General features: G+C 39.5%; 1 protein-coding gene across 1 annotated transcript; it reads right to left on the minus strand.

The window, feature by feature from the left end:
* Window positions 1-170: 170 nt before the first annotated feature.
* eloa (elongin A) lies at window positions 171-19,771 on the minus strand. Its single transcript, XM_067612258.1, has 12 exons — window positions 19,623-19,771; window positions 15,349-15,405; window positions 14,259-14,371; window positions 12,482-13,083; window positions 8,899-9,236; window positions 8,352-8,463; window positions 6,111-6,263; window positions 5,567-5,664; window positions 4,448-4,628; window positions 4,093-4,222; window positions 1,754-1,908; window positions 171-1,633 (listed from the first exon to the last, which is right to left on the minus strand). Exons 1-12 carry the CDS (start codon window positions 19,692-19,694, stop codon window positions 1,572-1,574), a joined length of 2,073 nt encoding a protein of 690 aa, XP_067468359.1. The 5' UTR covers window positions 19,695-19,771; the 3' UTR covers window positions 171-1,571.
* Window positions 19,772-21,480: the final 1,709 nt, after the last annotated feature.

The raw sequence follows: 21,480 nt of genomic DNA on the forward strand, positions 1-21,480 counted from the left end.
AAAATTATTACATGATTTAAGGAAAAAATTACAGAAACAATACACAAATACATGTTTACTGAAGCCTAATGAAGGATGGAGGTTCAGGTTTTTAAATTCATCCAATCATATAGAGAGAAAATGAAGGTTTGGTTTTCATTCACACCACACAAAAAGATTTCTGCACAGTCTGTAAGGGCAAAAAGTCAATTTTAATAAAAATGACCATAGAACATTTATTAAAATCTAATAAAATTACAATTTTTAATCTACTTCCTTTAGGGCCCAAGTAGAGGGGTGCCAGGTCCCAGTGTTTGAAAATAAATACATCTCATCATCATCATCATCATTGAAGACTGAAGCTGCAGACGTCCAATCAAATTCCTTCCTTATTGTTATTTTTTTGTCGTTTTCCTCGTTCCTTCTTCTTCTTCTTCTCTTCCTACAGTTTCTTCAGCTCTCTCTCAAGCTATTTGTCACAGTGAAGCAGATATAAACGGGGGGGACGCACACATTCAACAGCAGGAAAACATGGTCTGAAGCCACAGCAGGGTTAAAATCAGTCTACAATGAGTGTGTGTGTGTGTGTGTGTGTGTTTGTACAGTTCATTGATATCATTTGAGCCTTACATAATAAAAAAAAAAAAATGCACCGGGTAAAACATGTTTAACTCATCATGTGTTTGTTTTTTTAAAAAGCAGAGTCTTTAACCAGCCAGTCGATGTGTCGGGTGGAGTCTTAATGCCGCGACTGACGTGCATCATGCATGCGATTAAGAGACAAAACGAGAGTGTGTGACGGTTTTCCTAATGTAGTGTATCGTTTGGTCGTGATGGAACGTAACAAAAGGTTGTTCTCTGAAGGGAAAGAATGAGCTTTCTTGTCTTTCCCTGCTGGAGAACGAGCAGAAAGTAACAGACTGTGTGTTTGTTTGTGTGTGTGTGTGAGTGTGTGTTTGCGTCCTTTTCCGTCCTATAAAACGTTAATTTTCTTTGACACAGACGTCGCACCCATTTGACTGCAGTTTAAAGATTTAAATACTTATTTAAAGAGCCCAAAAAAACAGATGCCACCACTTAAATAAAAAATTAAAAAAAAAAAAAAAAAAAAAAAAAAAAAACGTCAACCATTATTCCACCGATCCTGAAATGTTCGTACTGATATGTAGAGATGATGGTGTGTGTGTGTGTGTGTGTGTGTGTGTGTGTGTGTGTGTGTGTGTGTGTGTGTGTGTGTGTGTGTGTGTGTGTGTGTGTGTGTGTGTGTGTGTGTGGTCATAGGCTACTTTTGGAGACAGGACCAGTTAATTGGGGACCACTTGTCCAACTGGGGATAAAATCCATGTCCCCAACTGGGAAAAAGTTGATTTCTGGGTCACTGGTTAAGGTTAGGGTTCAGTTAAGTCTCAAGGAAATGAATGTAAGTCTATGTAACGTCCCCAAAAGTGACCATGGTCTGATATTTGTGTGTGTGTGTGTGTGTGTGTGTGTGTGTGTGTGTGTGTTGCAGAGGTGGAGGGTCTCCAGTAAAATTTGAAACTTAAATTAAAAACACAGTTGGAATTCATAAAATACATTCAGTCTCTTTCACACTATCGGCGGGAGAATCTGTTCTTGAATGCTTTAATGGTTTTGGCCATCATGGGGGCGATTTCTGCAAAAGGAAGTAAAGACAAATGATTTATGGGATATAAAGAAAATCACACTCCCCCCCAAAAATATTGTTTTTAATATCCTGAACTGCGGTTCAGGACAGTTAACGCCCACTACTTACTTTTGACCTGCGGCTTGTCCCGGGCGGCATGGCCTCCTCCCAGTGATCCTCCTCCACCCGCTGCTGAGGAGCGGGACGAGCCGGGCGAAGGGTGGAGACTGGAGGAAGAGGAGCGGCTGGATTCACCAGAGTAGTCCGAGCTAGCTGGCCTTATCCTGAAAGACAGAGGAAGAGACGAAAGGTGTGAGAGTCTGATGAATCTAAAATAAACCTCAGTGATAAATAATGTTGAATTAAACCAAGAAGTAAAGAAAATGAGAGAAGAACTTCAAAGTTTTATTGGGACAGAAGTTAATTGATTAACCGTTTAGTGTATAAAATGCCATCAAATATGAAAAAGTCTTGTTTTGTCTGATCAGCAGCACTTAGTTTACAGTGATATAAAAGAGAGAAAAGCAGCAAATCTTCAAATTGAGAAGCTGGAACCATTGAATATTTAGCAACTTTTCCTTATTAATGATATAAACGATGACTCAGTTATTGATTATTATTCAGATTTTCAGCTTCTCCTGGTTATGATTCCTTCAGAGTTCATCATTCAGGGTGTTTTTACTGGAGCTGAATTATCCGTAGAGGTCTCCTCCTCTCCAAAACAAACGTAAAAAATGGTAAAAACACTGAATAAATCAGTTTCATGTTATATATCAGTGTTTCTCTGACGCTGTTCAGTGGACACAGGATGTCCGGAAGGGCCACGAACGTTTGCTCAGTTTGTTTCTCTGATAACTTAAAATCCAGACGTCCGATGAACGAAAACCACCAAGATCTAAAAAGTTTATTGTAAAAATGTGGCTTAAAACTGGATAAAAAGTCAATTTATGACAGCTTCTGGCGGACAACCATGACGCCAACGCATGTGCGCGTATACTCTTTGGTAGAGGTGGTATGACGCCACTGACAGGCGACCAAATGAAACGGACTGTTATCTTGATTAAAATGACAGATTTCTCTGGGTTTGAAAATTGTTGGAAACATTTGGGATAATGTAAGTACACAACTCAACAAAATATTTAACATAGGTCTAGTTGTTTTTAGACAGTTTAATGCGGAAAAGTTACATATTATAGCTTTAATTTACAAATCTATTAAGGAGCTGATCCTACATACGCTTTTCAAGACAAAAACATTTGTAAAAGGGTTCAGTCAATGTTTTAAATGTATAGCTGATTACTTTTGTATGTTATAAATTGACATATGTTGAGAATTTTATAGTGTTTAAATATTTATAGATATACATATATTTCTCCAGAATGAGTTTTAATGACATTAATCAACAGTATGTGGATACTTAAGATAATGTTCTCTACACATTGGATTCTTTTGGACATTATATACTTGGAGCTTCTGACAAGACCAATAATGCTTTTCTTTTATTCTTTTATTCAGTAATATCTGCGTCCAGTCTCCTGAAATTCATCTGTGTTGCTCACCTTCAACACATTTATTTCTTTTCTTTCACAAGATGGCCCTCGTGTATTGTTTTGTTTTTTTCTTTTATGTTTCTCTCTGTCTGGTTTCTCAAGGCTGTGTTTGTTGTGTTTAATGTTTAAATGTTCAATAAAAAGTTCATCCCCAAAAAAAAAAAAAAGTATGTGGATATCTGACTTAAATAGAAGCTTCAGGCGACACACGTTGTTCGCTCCTAATAAAGTCACAGTAAAGTCATCTCGGTGTTCGGTGGTTAATTTTGATTTTCACCTTCTATGTTCCTTCAACTGACCAGCACCTGACTGTAAATACTGGCTGTGCACCGAGACTTCTGTCCTTTGATGTATGTATCAGTATGTATGTGATGTGAAACACACAGCTGACAGAAAGCTGCTGTTAGAATAAAAACTTTCATTCTAACAGTTTGTTCTCACTCTGTCTTTCTCAAGTTTGTCACTGGTGTAAAAAAATACACAAAGACACTTTTCACACACCAGAGGGCGATCAAAAATCCCTGACATCAATACATACAATTATAAACATTCATCAACTGGAAAAATGCAGAGGTTAACTATTAGATTATAGACTATTATTATTTAAAAACATGTTAAAATGTGTGAGGACAGTAAAACCAGAAGGTTGGTAGTTTCTACAAGAACTGAAACTGTTTCCTGCTCGAAAGCTTGATGACCCACCTACCGAGAAATTCAAAGTAGTTAACAAAAACCTGATGTGCAAGTTTATTTGGCCATTTTGTTACTGTCTTTACTACTGTTACTGTTCATTTAAATGTATATCCATATTGTTTAGCTTATTTATGTTTAAAATGACCTAGATGGTGATTATATCTATTTGTATCGCTGTTCATACCCTGAACGCCTACATGATAAAACCCTGGACGTGATACTGACTTGATGGGAGCTGCAGCAGCGGTCGACGCGGAGGAGGAACCGTCAGAGGTGCCGAACTTCTCTTGTCGGCGGCGGACGTCACGCGGCGGCTTGGCTACAGAGTTCACAAACGCCATCTTCACTTGCCGTCCTGCCGGGAGAAACACAATGCTCACACTGAAACACTAAACATTCAACAACATAACAGTCCATTATGTTCTTGTGTCCAGTGTTTATTTTCCTATTTTCTACTCCTGACTGAGGATTAACGGATAATGTTTTGACCTCAGTGACTTTTAGTCGACAAATCATCTACAGTCATTATTAAAGGAGAGTTAAACATCATATAGTCATCATCAGTGACAGCCTCTCCTACCTTTGGGTTTGTTGGCGTGTGCGGAGGTGATGTTCTGCGTGAGCAGCCTCAGTCGCTCCTCGCGCTCGTCGTGCAGCCTCAGGTACATCTCCCGCCATGACTCATACTCCTGAGGAGACTCCCGCTTAAAGTCCCGCTGACAGTGACGCATCCACAGATCGTCAGAGTCCTCTGTAAACCACTGAAACAAGAGGAAGGCAAAAATCTATTAAACTTCCCTCAAGACGGGATTGCTGGTGGCAATTATTTTATTTGTATGTTTATATTTGTTTTCTCCAAATTACTGGAGCCTTTAAAAGAGATGCTATCAGGCTTCCTTCACATTTATGCAATTCCATGGTTTTTCCTTCTTTTCCATCATTTTTGATGGTATATTATGTGATGCACACGTCTTCATGACACAAAGACTTTAAACACCTGAACACGAACATTAACGTCACCGCGTATGACTCTGCTGACTATACAAACAGACACTTAATATAAACTTTAAAATATTATTTTCAAGGAACTTGTGTCTGTTGTGAACAGAACAGAGGACGGCAGACGAAGGGGAAGATGATGATATTTGGATTCAGGTCAGCGTTGAAGCCACATCATTGCTGCACTTGACTGCTACATGACGCAGGAGGATGATGAAACGTAGACTGCTTTGACATTTCATCATCCTCCTGCTGCAAAACTTATCATGGCTCTGTTAAGCTTTTCATATTAAAAACAGTAAAACTCAACAGAGACCATTTATCAAGAAAAAGAAAGTTAACAGGAGAGCTTCTGGTAGAAATGTGTCTTTATCCATAGTTAGGATGCAGCATACACGTGTCTTCCTTAGACAGCAATGCGAGTTGCCGTATTTTCTATATTAGTTCATATTTATTTAAAGCTTTATTTTAAAATTTCACTTGTCTGCCTGGAATTAGATTTTTCTTTGAAGTCAGATTTTACCTTTTAAAAATTACAGACAATTAATCATTTGGATCAAAATATTAAGAAATAAAAAGTCTTTCTCTGCAATTGTATCATTTTTTTTCTGTTAAAATCTAAAATAACCTATGGGGGAAACGCTTAGGAAGCACTGTGTGTGTGTGTGTGTGTGTGTGTGCGTGCGTGCGTGCGTGCTACCTGGTTGCTCTGCTCAATGCGGTACAGCTGCTCCGGAGTACATCGCTCCAGTACCGGTTCCAGGATCTCAAACGGGACTCCTCCCACCTCGGCGATGGCTGAAAGAGCACCAGACAGTCACAACAGGGCCGGGCAGCAACGTGGGTTTGTTTTAACCTCATTAAGATACCAGGTGGGTGGGGTTTATTACAGCAGACAGTATCAGGATATGAGGAGTAAATATTGACTTTTCAAATAACGTCCTGTGATTGTGTAAATATGCTGTTGATCCGTTATCCTTTGTGCTGAACTCCACCCTTCCAGTGGGACACCTGTGTAGACGATCACAGACTATCCATTGTGTAGAGAAATGCATACAGTAGGCCTTCAGATGTGGAAAAGTATGTTACAAAAACTAAACTCTATAATTCTGTATTTATTTTTATGATTGTAGAATATTTATAATAGAAAAATAACTAATATAATATAAATTATATGATTATAGGTATATAAGGACTAAAGGTGGGTATAGGTGCTCTACTGCGGCATCAGCTGGGAGACTCACAATCAATGTTGTTCTGCAGCACGCGGATGCACTGCTCATACAGAGTCATCATTCTTGGCAAGTAGGAGGTCTTCGATCCCGAGTAGACCACCATCTTCGAGTTGAATCGCTTCCCAGTGAAGCCGGCGTCCTCTTCATCGTTGCAGACGGGAACTGAAAAGTAAAGAAAGGATGGGGAGTGAAAACAGAGTGACAGACGGCAAGCCTGGAGGTGGTGCCGCCGCGTTCGACAGCTGCAGACGTTCAGACAGTTACAAGAAACGTTTCAAGAGGAACGAGATCAGAATTGGCATGGATGCAAAAATTCACTTGTTCGGACGTGTTAAGCCGACATTTTTGGGTATTTGACACTCAAATAATGTTAGACTGAGTCTGGGCAAACAAAAAAAAAGTCTTCAGGCCACTGAAGGGTGTAGCAGTACAGTTACTGTACACGTTGAGAAACAGAAAGCTGAAATGACTCGTCAACTTTTACAATTTTTTTTAAAGATTTGTCAGCATTTTTCACCCTTATTGGACAGTCAAAAGTGTAGAGAGGCAGGACATATGGGTTGAACAGCTGCACACGTACTCCAAGCCACAAAATGTAATCAGATAGGACGTTTAGATCCTACTCGGATCTTCGTCAGGTCAAAACGAGTATGACATGACAGAGAGAGAAGCAACAAAGGCTGCGTACGTTATGTGATATGCATCTTAACCAGTAGACCTTTTCAGAGGTGTTTAATGGACATTTAGTCTGTATCAACTCATCTGGTCACCTTTATGTCAGCCACAAGTAAAACAAAGTGACAGGAGAAATGTCATTAGGAAAAGTTTGCAGTACTATCATAGTTTGGGGTGTTGAGGGCACCGTTTGGCTATAAAACACTTGTTTCTTTATTATTCCGGCCATATTCTTGGAGCTAAAGTACTGTGGAAAAAAAAAATTAGGCACTTTAGATAATTAGATTCTTATCCATAATGTAATACCATCAGGGAGGCATCTAATCCCTCCCAAATTAATTCTGCAGCACGACAACGACCCCGAACATCCAGCCAGAGTCATAAAGATCTATCTTGAGCTACGAGGAGAACAAGGAGTCCTGCAACAGATGGTCTGGCCTCCACAGAGCCCTGATCTCAACATCACGGAGTCAGTCTGGGATTACATGAGGAGACAGAAGCAGCTGAGACGCCGAAATCCACAGAAAAACTGAAGCAGTGTTTCCCCTATAATTGTACAGGCCCAGTGGGCCCCTGGGCCAGCGAGAACCCCCACCAGGCCAAAAAAATCTTCTTTTGAATGCCAAAAATAACACCAAACATCCATTAATTCGGAAATTAATAATCATATGATTTTGGGAGCCACTGTGTGACACCGTTCTGAAACGTGAGTCGACCTCTGTGTCGTTGCCTGGGAAACCCTTGATGTGATGCCGCTGCTATCAGAGTCCCTTGAAATTACTGCACAGCGAGAGCGTATTGGATGCAGGTTAGCTAAGGTGAGCGGTTGACGGACAAACAAATATATCAATGTTTTCAAGCAAAAATACAGACGAGGAAGAAGTGAGAGGGGCAGCTTATTTCTATGCAATAAATGCAGCTTATTAAGTCATCCTCTCCTTGTGACCACTTTGTTTTAAGTCTTGAATAAACCAAGCAAACAAAAATTTGAATGCAAATATAAATTGTAGACCGCCTGCTGTGCAACCTGACTGAAACTGACTGCACAAATATGCCATCCCACGTGCCGTTCCCTCAGGGAAACACTGACTGAGGCGACTTCTCCAAAGTGCAGGAACAACCAACATCTGAAGTACCTGAAACACTGTGTGCAGGAGTACCGAAGAGAACTGCTGCTCTCATTTAGGTTTCTTCTGTTTACTGACATTTATATGAAGTTAACTGATAAATAAAAACATTTCATGGCATTAGTTTTGAAAGAATCCTCACTTTACTTTTAGCGCCTAAAACTTTTGCACAGTACTGTATAAAATGATGAAATGTGCTTAACGGTAGGAAGAACACACACACACACACACAGTCTTGGACTGGCAGCTACTCCGGATGGCAGCTTATTTAAAGCTCTTCCTCAGGCAGCATTAAGAAGTTATTGCTGACGTGTCTTTAGAAAAAGGGAAATGATGCCTTCATACAACGATCGCCCTGACATTGGTAGTTCACAAGGAGGAAACGCAAAGTTTACATTTATGTGTCTGGTAGTCCCGTGACCTTTGAAATTCGAGGCGGGGGCGTTACCTTTCCGTCTCTGCGGGGACAGCGGCGTGACGTCGATGGAGGGCAGAGGTCTGTAATTGGGCTGAATCGCTGGCAGAGGGATTTCAGGAAGAGTTGGAACAACCTCGACCACCTGCACAAACCAACACACTTCCATCAACAAGCCAGATCTGTTTGTTTTTTTTAAGAAGAATAGTAAAGTTTAAGGTGACAACAAATTATTCTCATACGAAGGTTACAAGTTGTAAAAAAAAAGGCACAAAAAGAGGCTTTGTTAGACTCGAATGTCTAAACCTGAAATAACTGTTGACATCTGAAGGTTTCCAGCTCTTCTCTGCACTACATAGACAGTAGAGAAACCCACTGTTGCTAGGAAACAAACACATTTCTACTGAATAAAAGCAGAGATTTAGTTCCTAGAAAGAACTACTATAGCAAATGGACCGCAACTTATGATTATCATTATGTAGTGTGTGTATTTATTTCTGCATCGTCTCTTTTTAAACATCAGCTCATGTTTATGGTACAGAAACGGTACAAATCTTCTTCTCGTCTCTCTTCTTCTTACCCTCTTGCGTTTTTCAGGTGTAGCTGCAGCTGAACTGGAGCTTGAATGCGGCCTCTTTTTACTCTGAGTACCGTTCGACTTGCTCGCTTTAGAGGAAGAAGAGGACGAGGAGGAAGAGGCGGCCGCGGCCTGAGGGGTACGTGTGTGATGGGAAGATGAGACAGAGGAAGAGGAGGAGTGAGACGGCCGACTGTGTGACGATGACGACGATGGCTTCTTCTTCTTCTTGACGGGCGTCGGGGCATCGTATGTGAGGAAGGACTCGAAGGACATGGTGGGGGTCTCGAAGTCCTCTTCCTCCTCCTTGGTTGGCGAGTCCTTCGGTGCCCGCGGTCGCCCTGGCAACAGAGAAGAATGTCATGTCAGTGTGACTTTCATAACATGACATTAATTTTGGCTTGTGTCAAAAACAACTTACAGCTACCAAAAGCTGAAAGATGGTAAAATCTTTTAAAACAGCTGCAGAAACAAGCTGTAAACAAACTGACATGTTTTCATCTTTAACTTGACATGTAAAGCAGAAACAATTACTCGATGGACAGAAAATTAATCAGCATTTATTTTCTAAGCAAAAATCAAAAAATTACTGGTTTCAGCTTCTCCAATGTGCTGATTAAAGGCTTTTCTTTGTCATAGATGGTAAAAGACTGAATATCTTTGGGGCTGGATAGTTGGTCGGATATAACAAGACATCTGAAGTCATCACCTCTCGAGAAAATCGAGAAAATAATCAGCAGAATAATCATCCATGAAAATAAATAAAAACATGTTGCAGCCCTGTTGACACGACAAACTTATTTACACATCCAGCAGTTACAAATCATTCATGTGGAGTCGTGTTTCTGTCCAATATTCACTCATCTTTTAGTTCTGTTTTGCTCACCTCCAACTCCTGATGGAAATGTCTCTTTAGCTGCTAAACTCTCCATGATGTTCACCAGCTAGTCTTTAGCTTTGTCTGCCTGCTGTGTGGTGTTGAGTCGATGGACAGACTGTTTTTAGAGCTTTTTCACCAAATATGGTGCTATGAGAGCAGTGAGAATGAACCAAAACAGTGAAGTTGTGGCTTTTTAAACCAAAACAGTGAGTTAAAAGATGCTAAAATGTTCTGTGGAGTTGAGGAGAACTGCAGAGTTGGTTGATAATTCACTGTGGGGACGTCACTATGAGTTTCATGTACACGTAGTCATGTTGTTGATCTAAAATATTAAAGCTGCTTTGTACAACTTGTAGCTTTAAACAACACACACACACACTTCATAGAAGCTGCAAAGGATGAGAGAATAACTAATGTAATGTGTTCTTAGTGATCACTCTGTTTTTAGGAAACATTTTGGCTTTTAAACCATCGTTCGTCATTTCCTGTTGGCAGAGTTACTTAGCATTTCACTTTCATGTGCACAATTAGACGTGGCAGGATGTTTGTTCTCTTTTGTGGGAACATTTTGTGTTTCAAGCTGATAAAACAGACGCATCTTTTCTGGTGCACAGAGCTGCACGACCAACAGACTAACAATCTGATAACCACGTAATCATGATTTTGGCTTCAACGGTTTATTAGACTTGATCAAGTAATTGCTGCTCTGGTGCATCAAAACAAGTGAAAAGTATTCGTAGTTGAACTGTCTAAACATTCACTCGCTTTTGTTTCAAGCAAGCTATAATTAAACCATCTCTGCTTTTCAAAAACATACTGAAGTCTCTACTCAGTGACAAAATACTTTTTATTTTGTTGTATGCTGAGTGCAATTTTATTTATAATTAGCTTTAAGACAGAATGAAGGAACTGAATTTTATTTATACTCCATCTTATGATCTATCTCTCATGGGATTATAAGAGTTATGCAAAAAAATTAGTGTTTGCAGTATGACAGGGAGACATTTTTGTTTAGATTTAAGGTTTTGCACATTTGAGGGAAAGTTTCTTTATAGGTTTATTAAGCGTATTATGAAAGTGAAGGCAGTTTTCTGACAATGAGTAATATTCAAGTTCAATAAAACAAATTTCTACTTAAAGACAGACGTGTAACAGTCCGTCACTGCAGGTCTGCTTTAACCTCAGTTTTACTGTTGCTATAATCCTCTTATTCTACACTTTCTGTCAGTATCATAAATATATTCTGCAGCCATTTGCAGACAGGAAACATGTCTCATTGTGAGCTTCATCAAGTTGTTAATCTGGTGGCTGTTTTTTTCATTCTTACATTGGTGATTTACTTAAATGTGCAGCTTTGTTTAGACATGACGAGACGTTTACAGAAAGAGACACAAATGCTTGGAAGATATTTGGCAACTGATGACTGGAGAAGGAACAGGGAGTTAAAATGTTTTGATCGCAAGGAAGGAGACTTTTTATTTATTCACAGGCTGCATTACTGATGGATATTTTGCTGTTCAGACTTTAATTAATGATGAGCAGATCGATCTCCTCAACACACACATGAGAATTGGCTCTTTCACAGCTTGTCCTTGTTTATTAAAATCGATTTTGTGCAGAAGAGATGATGATTGAGACATTAAATGTGTTACAGTTGCGTTAGAGGGTGAAACAAGACGCACATTTCTCTCTCTGCCTGTTTCAACTTGTGCTGCTGCAACCTTTACGTTAATCTGACAACATACAGTTCAGACTTGTGTTGAAAGTGATATAAAGGGGGGAGGGAGGGTGGGGTGGGAGGCAGTGATGTAACCTGGTTGCTACACTACGAGTCCCGACCTCACACCCTGCGCGCCGTTATTGGCTGGGTTGCTACACACCCACTGCCCAAAGGTTGACGCCCAGAAATGTCCAAAACACAGCAAAAAAATAAGAAAATAAGAGAAAATACAGGCAGAGGGCAGAGTCTCTGCAGATAAATACACTGCTACTCACCTCTAGTGGGTCATAAGCGACAACTGAGAGGGATTACTTTTTTATGAGTCTAAATCCTGCATAGTATACCTTCATGGGGTCACAAGTCAAAAAGGTTGGGAACTACTGTATGTCTTTAAACGATATTAAAGTGCCCAAGTGAACATTGACACATGTTTTTCTTACTGTAATCATACTGACCATTATAAGATCCCTTCATAATGCACTTTCAAAGTGACGGGGGACAAAATCAGTCCTCCTTCTGTACATTTAAAAGTTTTTCTGAAGCTAATATGAAGCTTCAGCCGTCCGACACAGTGAAATCAAGTCAACATCTTTCAAACTTACAGTCTTTTTAGTGCTAAATTCCTTCTTTTTAATATCCTTTCACTGCCGCTGAACGGGGGAACACTGTCCGCTGAGACACAAAGAGGGATTTTTTTTCTTCTAATGTTCAGTATGAACAGGAGGAAAGATTACAGCGAGCAAAAACCTTGAAAAATTGAGAACCTATCCTCAAGTGACCAGGGTGCTTATTCATACGTGTTAAATTAGCATCAGATTAACGTATCAGCTTTTTAAACTCTTCCTTTAACACTCCTCTGTGTACATGTCTTTGCTCAGACGACAAATAAGAAAACGTCTCCTGCACTTGCACTGAATCCTTGATGTTACGGACGTATTACTAGAAAAAAGTGTCCGTGTGAGCTCTTTCAACAGAGAGACACTTACCGTCATCTCCTCCTCTCTTCTTCTCCTCCCTCTTGCTGTCATGCGTGGTGGACTTCCTGCTGTGCTTTGCAGACTTTTGAACTGGACTCTGCTGTCTTTCTCTGTCCACACTCCGCTTCTTTCCTTCACTGCCTTCTCTTCCTCCTCCTCCTCCTCCATCGCTACTCAACTGTACATGGCGTTGCCGCTGTCCCTCGTCCCTGTCCCTGTTGCGGTCGCTGTGAGAACTGTGGTGGTGGTTCCTGTTGGGCTCTTTGTTTGGCTTGGCGTGTCGGGCTTCTTTGCGAGGAGGAGGAGGAGGGCTGGGCTCGGGTTCGGGCTCGGGCTCGGGCTCGGGTTCGGGCTCGGGCTCGGGGCTCCCATACTCTTCTGACTGGTACCCCCCTCGCTGTGGGGGGCTGTATTGCTCGTGCTGCGGAGGCGAAGGAGAGTAGTTGGTGTGGTAGCCTCTCTCCACCTCCTCTTCCTCCTCCTCCTCCTCTTCCATGTAGGAGGGCTCTTCCTCGGGGGAGGGCTCACGGTGACGTCTGTGACCGCCCGTCTCGGAGCCTCGAGAGTGGGAGTGTGACCGCGATGCCTCTTTGTTGTGGCTGTTGGTGGGTCTGTGGCAGAAAGAGACGGATGGCGGTGAGTTAACACGCTGACAGAGTTACACCAACACCAGTCACAAAGGTGTTTCACTCAACTACAACACAATTCAATTAATATCAATTAATCTGTAGATTATTTTCTAGACTAGTCGTTTGGTTGATAAAATGTCAGAAAATGATGAAAAGTGTCAATCAATGTGGAAAATGATCCTCTCAAATTTTGTTCTCATTTCAAGAGTTTTCTAGAACACAAAGCTGGATCATAAAAATGTATTTTTTCTTTCACATTTCACCTTTAGCATTCAGCAATCTGATTTACCAAAATATCTTTTAAATAAAAGTTTATCTGATAATGTGAATGTGAATGTTTCCTGTCTCATCTACAAGAGGAAAGCTGCTGTGCTACAGGAAAAGTCTCTCAGCACTCAGTTACTCTGCTAAACATGTGGAGCAGTATCACTAAACTTTAGAGTGCATATGGATGAAATTCAGTGTCATCCAGCCTCGGCTCAACCAGCAAGTGAGAGAGAGAGAGAGAGAGCAGCAGTTGTCAAGCGAGCTAGGAGAGTGAATGAAGAGAGTGAGCAGTGCTGGTGAGAACAAAGCCGTGACTCAGAGAAATAAAACACTATTTTCTGATTGTCTCATAGCGGTTTCGTTCTAAAGCACAAATAAACACACCCACACCTCCGCGCAACCCTGCGGGAAGGTGCCGCATTGCCAGATTTTGTGTGAATGCAGATCTTCATCCTGTCCTCCTTGGCCTCTCTGCTCTGTGTGTGTGTGTGTGTGTGTGTGTGTGTGTGTGCAGCTCTTTATACATCCGTGGCACAGAGACAGAGAGCGGAGCAGAGGAGACGGAGACAGCGATATAACCTGGTCGCTAGGCTACGAGTCCCGACCTCACACCCTGCGTGCTGTTATTATATAATAAGAAAATAAGAAAACACAGGCAGGGGGCAGAGTCTCTGCAGATAAATACATTGTTTTGTAGGAAAATCCTGCATAGTATACCTTTAAGGGGTCACAAGTCAAAAAAGTTGGGAACTACTGACTAAGAACATCTCCATTGTATATGATCATTGCATGAACAGACGTAAGGTATACAGCGACATGAGAGCTTAAGCATGGATTACTCCACTCCTTGCTGCAGTTTGCATGTCTAGTCTCTGGTATGCAGGACGTACCTGTCTGCAGACTGAGGAACCAGTCGCTTCCATTTAGCTACGAGGGTTTTTGCTATCTCTCCGGCGACTTCATTCTTCCTAAAAGAGTTCACAGTCTTCCCCACACCAGTTTCCTGCAAGAGAATAAAAGAAAGTGAAAGTGCAATTTACTGATTCAATTCAACAACACAAAGCAAAGCATCAGAGTTTTTAGCCTGGAAGTCTTACTGCAGCTAAATAACATAGACAGTGTTTGACATTCAGCCCGTATGTGTTTACTTTTACAGCTTAGTAGCTTCAGTTGAGCGACCTGGTTTTAGATAAGATTAGCTTCAACTTTATTGTCATTGCAAAAGTACAAGTAGAACGAAATGCAGTTTTGCATCCAACCAGAAAATGCAAATCGTAGAAAAAGGTGCTGACAAGGCAATATTTACAGATAAGGTGCAAGGGGTAAGGCATGTATGAGTCAGATGAAATTAAATGAATATTATATATGAGAATAAGTACACACAATTGTTGTCGTTGTTAATATATAACATGTGCAAAAAGCAGTGTAAGGTCCACGAGTGTGAGGAGGGGGAAGAGGGCTAACGCTGTGAATTAAAGCTAATGAATATGAAAGGGGAGTGAGGGAGGGGGTTAGTGCTGTGGTTCAGAGATCATGAATGAGAAGGGGGAGAAGGCGGAGTAGCCTAGCGCTGGGTTTGAGAGTCCAGCACGGTTGTGGTGTTACGGAAGAAACTGCTCCCGAGCCTGCTGGTGTAGCACGTTCACGCTGTGCTGATAGATGCCATAACCTTCACCTTACAAGAAAAAAACGACTGCTGACGGAGCGATGAGCCTCACTCTCAGTTAAACACATTCACTGCTGGGAGCCTCCCAACACAGCCAGTACGTCTTATAACATCTTAAAACCGGAGCAGTCAGGAATTCACTGGAGAGCATCTCGCCAAACTGGTGATCTACTGCTGCCGTCTGTCTGAGCCAACTGCTGCTCGGACAATTTCACTCCTGCAGCGCTATTTCTTTCTTTTTCTCTTTTTTTCTTTGGCAGACATTGTTGTCTGGAAGGCAAGAGGACGTGCACGATGAATCAATATATCCTTACCACCAGTATATCCACGGTCATCGGAAGTTCCCCCAGTCTTTTCAGAGTTTTTAGTAGCTAGAAAAGAAAGAGAAAAAACAAAAGTAATCAATTACGAGACGACTCTGGTATTAAGGTGATTTTCAGCATCGATGCTACACAGTCTCACTGGTTGTTAGTATCACTGCTTTGGTGTTATCAGACATAATTAACTGAGATATGAACCTTTAAGTCATAAAACGTACAAATGACCTAAAAATGTTGAAACGGTACAAAAGTATAAATAGATCAAAAAAACTTAATGTGAATGTATTAAGTTAACTGACAAATAAAAACTATTCATGGCATTATTTCTGAAAGCATCCTCACTTTACTTTTAAAACCTGTATATCAAGACAAATTACTATAACTGGAAGAAAGCAGCATCTTTAAAATATATACCAATGAAACGGCTGCAACATAAACAGCATAAACACAAACAGCGTACAGGTGCACACAGCATTTCACTTCTGAGAAGTAGACGGCACTAACTGAAAAAGGGTCATTACTACAACAATTACATTAATTGACAGGAAAACACTTGACTGGCGTCTCCATCACTCTGCTTCTTATCTAACAAGCAATTAGCCAAAACTTCTTTTAGGGTATAAAAACAACCCAAAACCTTTAAGCATAGCAAAAATGGACTTGAACATGAACATATAACCCCGAAATGAAATGCTCTTGTAAAACAGGTAAAACTCCAACACCGTTGGACGATATTTGGGCTGCATAGAAATCAGAGGGTTTGAAACCTTTATAGTGACAACAGGCTGGGAGATGAGTATCACATTTTCTGTGAATGAAAGCAACCCCCCATCAATGTTTAAATCTATTTTGTATTGCTTTTCCTGCTGGGTGCCATTGTTCTGTTGTGGTTGTGTTGTACATTTTGTTTGTATCATGTAATCATGGTCTTGAGTCAATAGATAAATCAAATCGCAGAGTAAATCCCTGACAGATTTATAAACAGTGAGCTTGTCACTGTACAGGTTATATCTGCTGATTGATCGTTACATAATTGGCCAATCTGAGCTGAACATGGGACTCCAACAGGGCTGTAACTAATGATTATTTTCATTACTGATTAATCGATTAGTTGTTTGATCTATAAAACGGCAGAAAATGGTGAAAAATATCAATCACTGTTGCCAAACGCCCAAGCTGACTTCCTCAAATGTCGTTTTCTTTTGTCCTGACCAACAGCTCACAACCAAAAGATATTTGTTCATTGTCATAAAGACTAAATATTCTTTAAAAAAATGACTCAAAACGATAAATCAAATATCAAACTAGTTGGCAATTAATTTAATAGTTGGCAACTTACTAAATTATTGGTACGGCTCAAGACTCCAACCACTACTATTTAGAGTTGTCATGACACATACTGGAGCAGGAAACAAAACTTAACTATTATTAAATTAGTGTCAATCACAGTTGCCTTGCAGGCCTGTTTGCATGCATGACTAGTTTAATCAGGTTTGGATTTAAAGTGCTGTTCCTCCCTCAAGACATTTGCTTGACAATACTCTCCAATGTTTGCTGATCTAAAACATTTATACCTGCGATTCTCTGACATGGAAAAAGTTGAGAGCTTCTTCCTGGCTTTTAAATTGCTATTGCTAAATTAAATTAAACAGCAGTTAATCTCTGTCTGATTCACACTAACAGCAACATTTCAGACTCAATCCTGCGTCATGGAGACTGAATGATGTCGTGGCCTAACGGGGCAGGGCTGAAATAAGAACCACAGAGCTCCACTTCTACTATTTCTGCTTATATTATTAGTTTTGGAGACCAGAGTGTGGCTTCGGTTTACCAAAACTAATCTCACCGAGTGAACAGCAGCAGCAGCTCATGTCTGCTTTGTGTTAGGAAGCAGTTACATTTCAACACAGACAGTAAACAAAGGGAAGGTCGTTAAATAGCAGTTATCTGCTATTTAATTAGCGATATTTTAATAGCAGGTCACAGTGGAGTGATTTACGACCGAGAGTTACCACAATCAGTGATACATTTATGGCCCAGACTGGCCGCATCTGTCAATACTTTCCGCAGCAGCGTCAGTTAGCTGGACGGCTAACGGCTACACTGCTGGCCCGGAGTTTCGTTTTAAGATGAATTATGTTGTGGTTAATGTTGTTATTTTAATAAATGACAGAGTATCTGAGGGCAGGTATCATACAGAGCTGACAGGCGTTAATATTAGCTACGATACAGGGTTGAAGAAGTACGTTATAACAAGTTAAAACCCCTTAATTATCGTGACGTTTCTCACGGTGCGTTCAAATACTGTCGGAAATCCTGAACTTCTAAGACGAGCACTACTAATGTAGTAGTAATTTTGTTTTTGTGAAAAGCATGGCTTATATTTCACTTATGGTGGATTCTTGAATTAAATTATTTTATTTTTTCTTCTTCAGGATAGCATCTGAATCCTTAGGTTCATATACCTTGAGGGAAAATACTGTATATATAATCAGAATATTTACCTGAGTAGAAATATTTATCAATATTAAAAATCATTTTTTTCTATGCAAATGGTCAAAATGAAATGTGTGAATGTATGTCTAAATGCATTTAAAAAAGAAGCACTAGTGACTCATACAAACCTATTGAACTCAATATTTATCTTGACATGGATCCTGTTAAAGTATTGAGATTATACATTTTCACATGCTACCAAAATTTAAGGAAATCTATTTTGAATTAATATTATATTAAGCTATCTATCCCGCAAAGTCCTTTAGCTAAGTCTAAATTTAGCGTAATGTTCCTTCTACAAAACAGATATTGAAATCACCTAACATATTTCTTTTTGTCACTCCGTGCTACATTGGAAGCAAAGTGAAGACTTTTTTAAAAGAAAAGATATCTGTTGTACTCCAATAATAGATATAATATATGGATTGGTAATCAATGAGAAACTGGAAAGTATGCTGATTGACTGAACACAATCATCGTAATTGTAAAATGTAATATATAAAGCCAAATCAAACACCAAGCTATTGTTAATGCTTTCCATACCGACACAAGTCCCTAAATGTATTACTATACATTAAATACTACATGAATGTATCTACTTATTACATAATTGCCTAAAGATTCAATTATTATTGGTTTTAGTAATAATTTAATAATTGATAACTAGCAGAATTCTAGAAAAAAATCATGGCAAGCAGATATTCTAGTGTACAACTATAACACAATTTATTTATAAAATGAAATATACGAAGTGGTGTACCAGTAAGTAATAAAGTCAAAATAACAATAAGGGTTGATTCAGTTTTGTTAGTTTTTTGTTTGTTTTGAAGCCCATTTTTTAATATATATATACATTCATGTTTTTGGGATAGTTTTGTTCAAAACAGGCATGTTTGACGTCATGGTGGCGTTTTGCGTTCCCACTCTTCATAACGGGTGCTGTTTGATTGCAATTCAAGCACAATAGTCTCATACTTCCCTCAGTCCAGTCATCCTTAAATACGTATTTTTCAATGTCTTTTTTTCTTTTTTTTAACGCACTAGTTTTGAAGAGGACATTTTATTTTACAATTTCAACCAGAGTTTCTACAGTCCTCAACAACCTTGCTAACTGTGGCGACTAGTGGCAGCTGAATGATGACAACTGAGGTGACGTGATGGCGATGTGTCTCTCAAAAGCGGTCTGGGTCAAGTTGCAGTTCAATTTTCTTCCCAGTCTGGATTAATTTGTTATTTGTCTGTATCCAAACCACAGTCTATGTTCTCACAGATTTTAAACTCAAAATTCAGTTTAGAGCTGCTAATTCCTGAACACCTGAGATTACCTACCCACACATTTACACATGTGCATACGAGCACATACCAGATTTGGCCCGCGGGCCAAGAGTTTGACACATGTGAATTAGTTGATTAAGATTAGTTGCCAACTGTTAAATTAATCACCACTTATTTTGATATTTGATTAATAATCTTAAGTTACTTTGTTAAGAAGAAGATTAATTTATAAATAAAACAACCACAACAGAAAGCTACAATTGTTTAAAGACTTCTTTCATTTATATTTCTGCTGAAAAAACAGCTGAATGCTCCTTTACGACAAAGATTGTCAGAAATCGGAGCCTGACTGCGTACGTAAACGCAGCATTTAATAACCGCTGCGACTTTCTGGGAAATGCCGTGGCAACGGTAACGTGTCGCGCTCCGAAGACAAACGGTCGCATTTCGGGAAACGGTCGGTGGCAACGACCAAATCTGCCCGGTTCAGTCGTTACCTTTCGAGGCTCCGGGTTCTCCAGGAGCCGGGACTGAAGTCTGTCCACTGTTTCCAGCAGTTCCTCCGCCATGTTTACTGCTGGCAGCTTCCCTGTCGCCCGGAAACGACTTCATCCTGACCGAAGAGAGAAAGGGGAAAAAACGGAGAAGTTCCGCCGGTTTACTGTTCTCTAATGTTCGGCACAGGCCGTTAAAAATACATATATCAAGCTTTTAAAAATCAAACAGCATCAATAAATACATTATGGAGTAAATTATTTAGGGTATAATACAGAAAAGATGAAGTTTAATCATTAACAGAACAATCATGAAAGACGGAACTACGTCACAGCACAGCTGACGGCGGACGCAGGGAACACCTGTTACTGTGACGTCAGTGAAAACGCTGAATTGGCTTGTAGTATAATCTACTGTTTGATAACAAGTTTATATTACTGTGGAAACAAGCACTGTTTGGAGTACTAGAATATAACTCTAAAATGAAGCTATATATTACAAATTAATTTTCTTGGCTGAATTTCACTTTAATAAAAGCAAATTTGCAGGTAAAAAGCTGAACAGTACATTGATTCAATCGAAAAAGGAAAAGTGTCATTTACTGTGTAAGGTAGTAAGATGGTATTTTCTTTCATTAAGAAAAACTACAATATTACTATGAACTTAATAGTGACTGAAGTTTAAACTTGTTTTTGTTTGGCTTTGGTGGATTCTTTGATTTTCTTCTTCAGGATAGCACCTGGATCCTTGGGTTCATATACCTTGAGGGAAAATATTTAAACTTTAGGCTATAATCAGAATATTTACCTGAACATTACATGAATAAAAATATTTATCAATATTGAAAATCCAAATTTGCAAACAAATCAAGTAATGCTGCTTTAACTTAAAGTTATTATAATTGTTTAACATTAAAGCTGAAATTATCACAGATTTCTATAATAAAAATGGATCAAATGATCACGTATAATGTGAAAGGAGTCATTCATAGTGACAAACTCATCCGACACTCTTCGGCTCTGCAGAGAGTTTTAGTGTCTTTCAGCGATTTTCAGCAACAAAGCTGAAACACAAAGTTAACGATCAGCTGGTTAAGAGTCGAGATTTGCTGGAGACCAGAACTGAGTTAAAATAAGAGTGAATATTGGACTTACATTCATCAGGTTGACAGAAACACGAAATAAGCAACTGTTTATTTTATATATTTAATGATCTCATTTGTTTATTTATAGGGGACAGTGCACGTTAATCAACATTGACATTTTATTTTAAAAATATATCACAACCCTTTGTCCTAACATTCTTAAACAAACAATACAATCAGACAAGTGTAAAATACTACAAACAAGTTAATCAATAAAAAACGTCATTCATGAACACATATCTAAGTAGATTTTAACCACAATTTAAAGGACAGACTCATAATTTTTATCTTAAAACAACAGTCAGGTGTCCATATGAACACTGAAAGAGGTTTTCCTCGCTGTAATCATTCCTCCTGTTCATACTGGCTGTTAAAAGATCCCCTTCAGATGTGCTTTCAATGTAAGTGATGGAGGTCTAAATCCACAGTGTGTCCACACAGTCATTTAGTGCAAAAATACATTTCAAAGTTTATCTGAAGCTTATACGAGGATTCAGCAGTCTGACTTAGTCATATCAAGTGGATATCTCCCACATTTACTTTTCAGCATGAAATTCCCTCTTTGTGTTTCCCTGTTGAGCTGTGGTAGAAGTATAGTGACAAATAGAGGGACTTTGGTACTAAAAAGACTGTAACATTGAAAGATATCTACTTGATTTGACTCATTTGGATGCTGAAGCTTCATATTAGCTTCAGATAAACTTTTTTTTTACGTC

The sequence above is a fragment of the Thunnus thynnus genome, chromosome 15, assembly GCF_963924715.1.
Source record: "Thunnus thynnus chromosome 15, fThuThy2.1, whole genome shotgun sequence".
In the NCBI taxonomy this organism is placed as follows: domain Eukaryota; kingdom Metazoa; phylum Chordata; class Actinopteri; order Scombriformes; family Scombridae; genus Thunnus; species Thunnus thynnus.

What these genes read in the sequence shown, in the direction of transcription:
- eloa (XM_067612258.1), bottom strand. Translation starts at nt 19,694, where the DNA reads ATGGCGGAGGAACTGCTGGAAACAGTGGACAGACTTCAGTCCCGGCTC. An exon ending in AGAACCCGGAGCCTCGAAAG is followed by an intron (nt 15,406 to 19,622) that starts GTAACGACTGAA and finishes TTTCTTTTCTAG; the next exon opens with CTACTAAAAACTCTGAAAAG. An exon ending in ACACGCCAACAAACCCAAAG is followed by an intron (nt 4,223 to 4,447) that starts GTAGGAGAGGCT and finishes TTCTCCCGGCAG; the next exon opens with GACGGCAAGTGAAGATGGCG.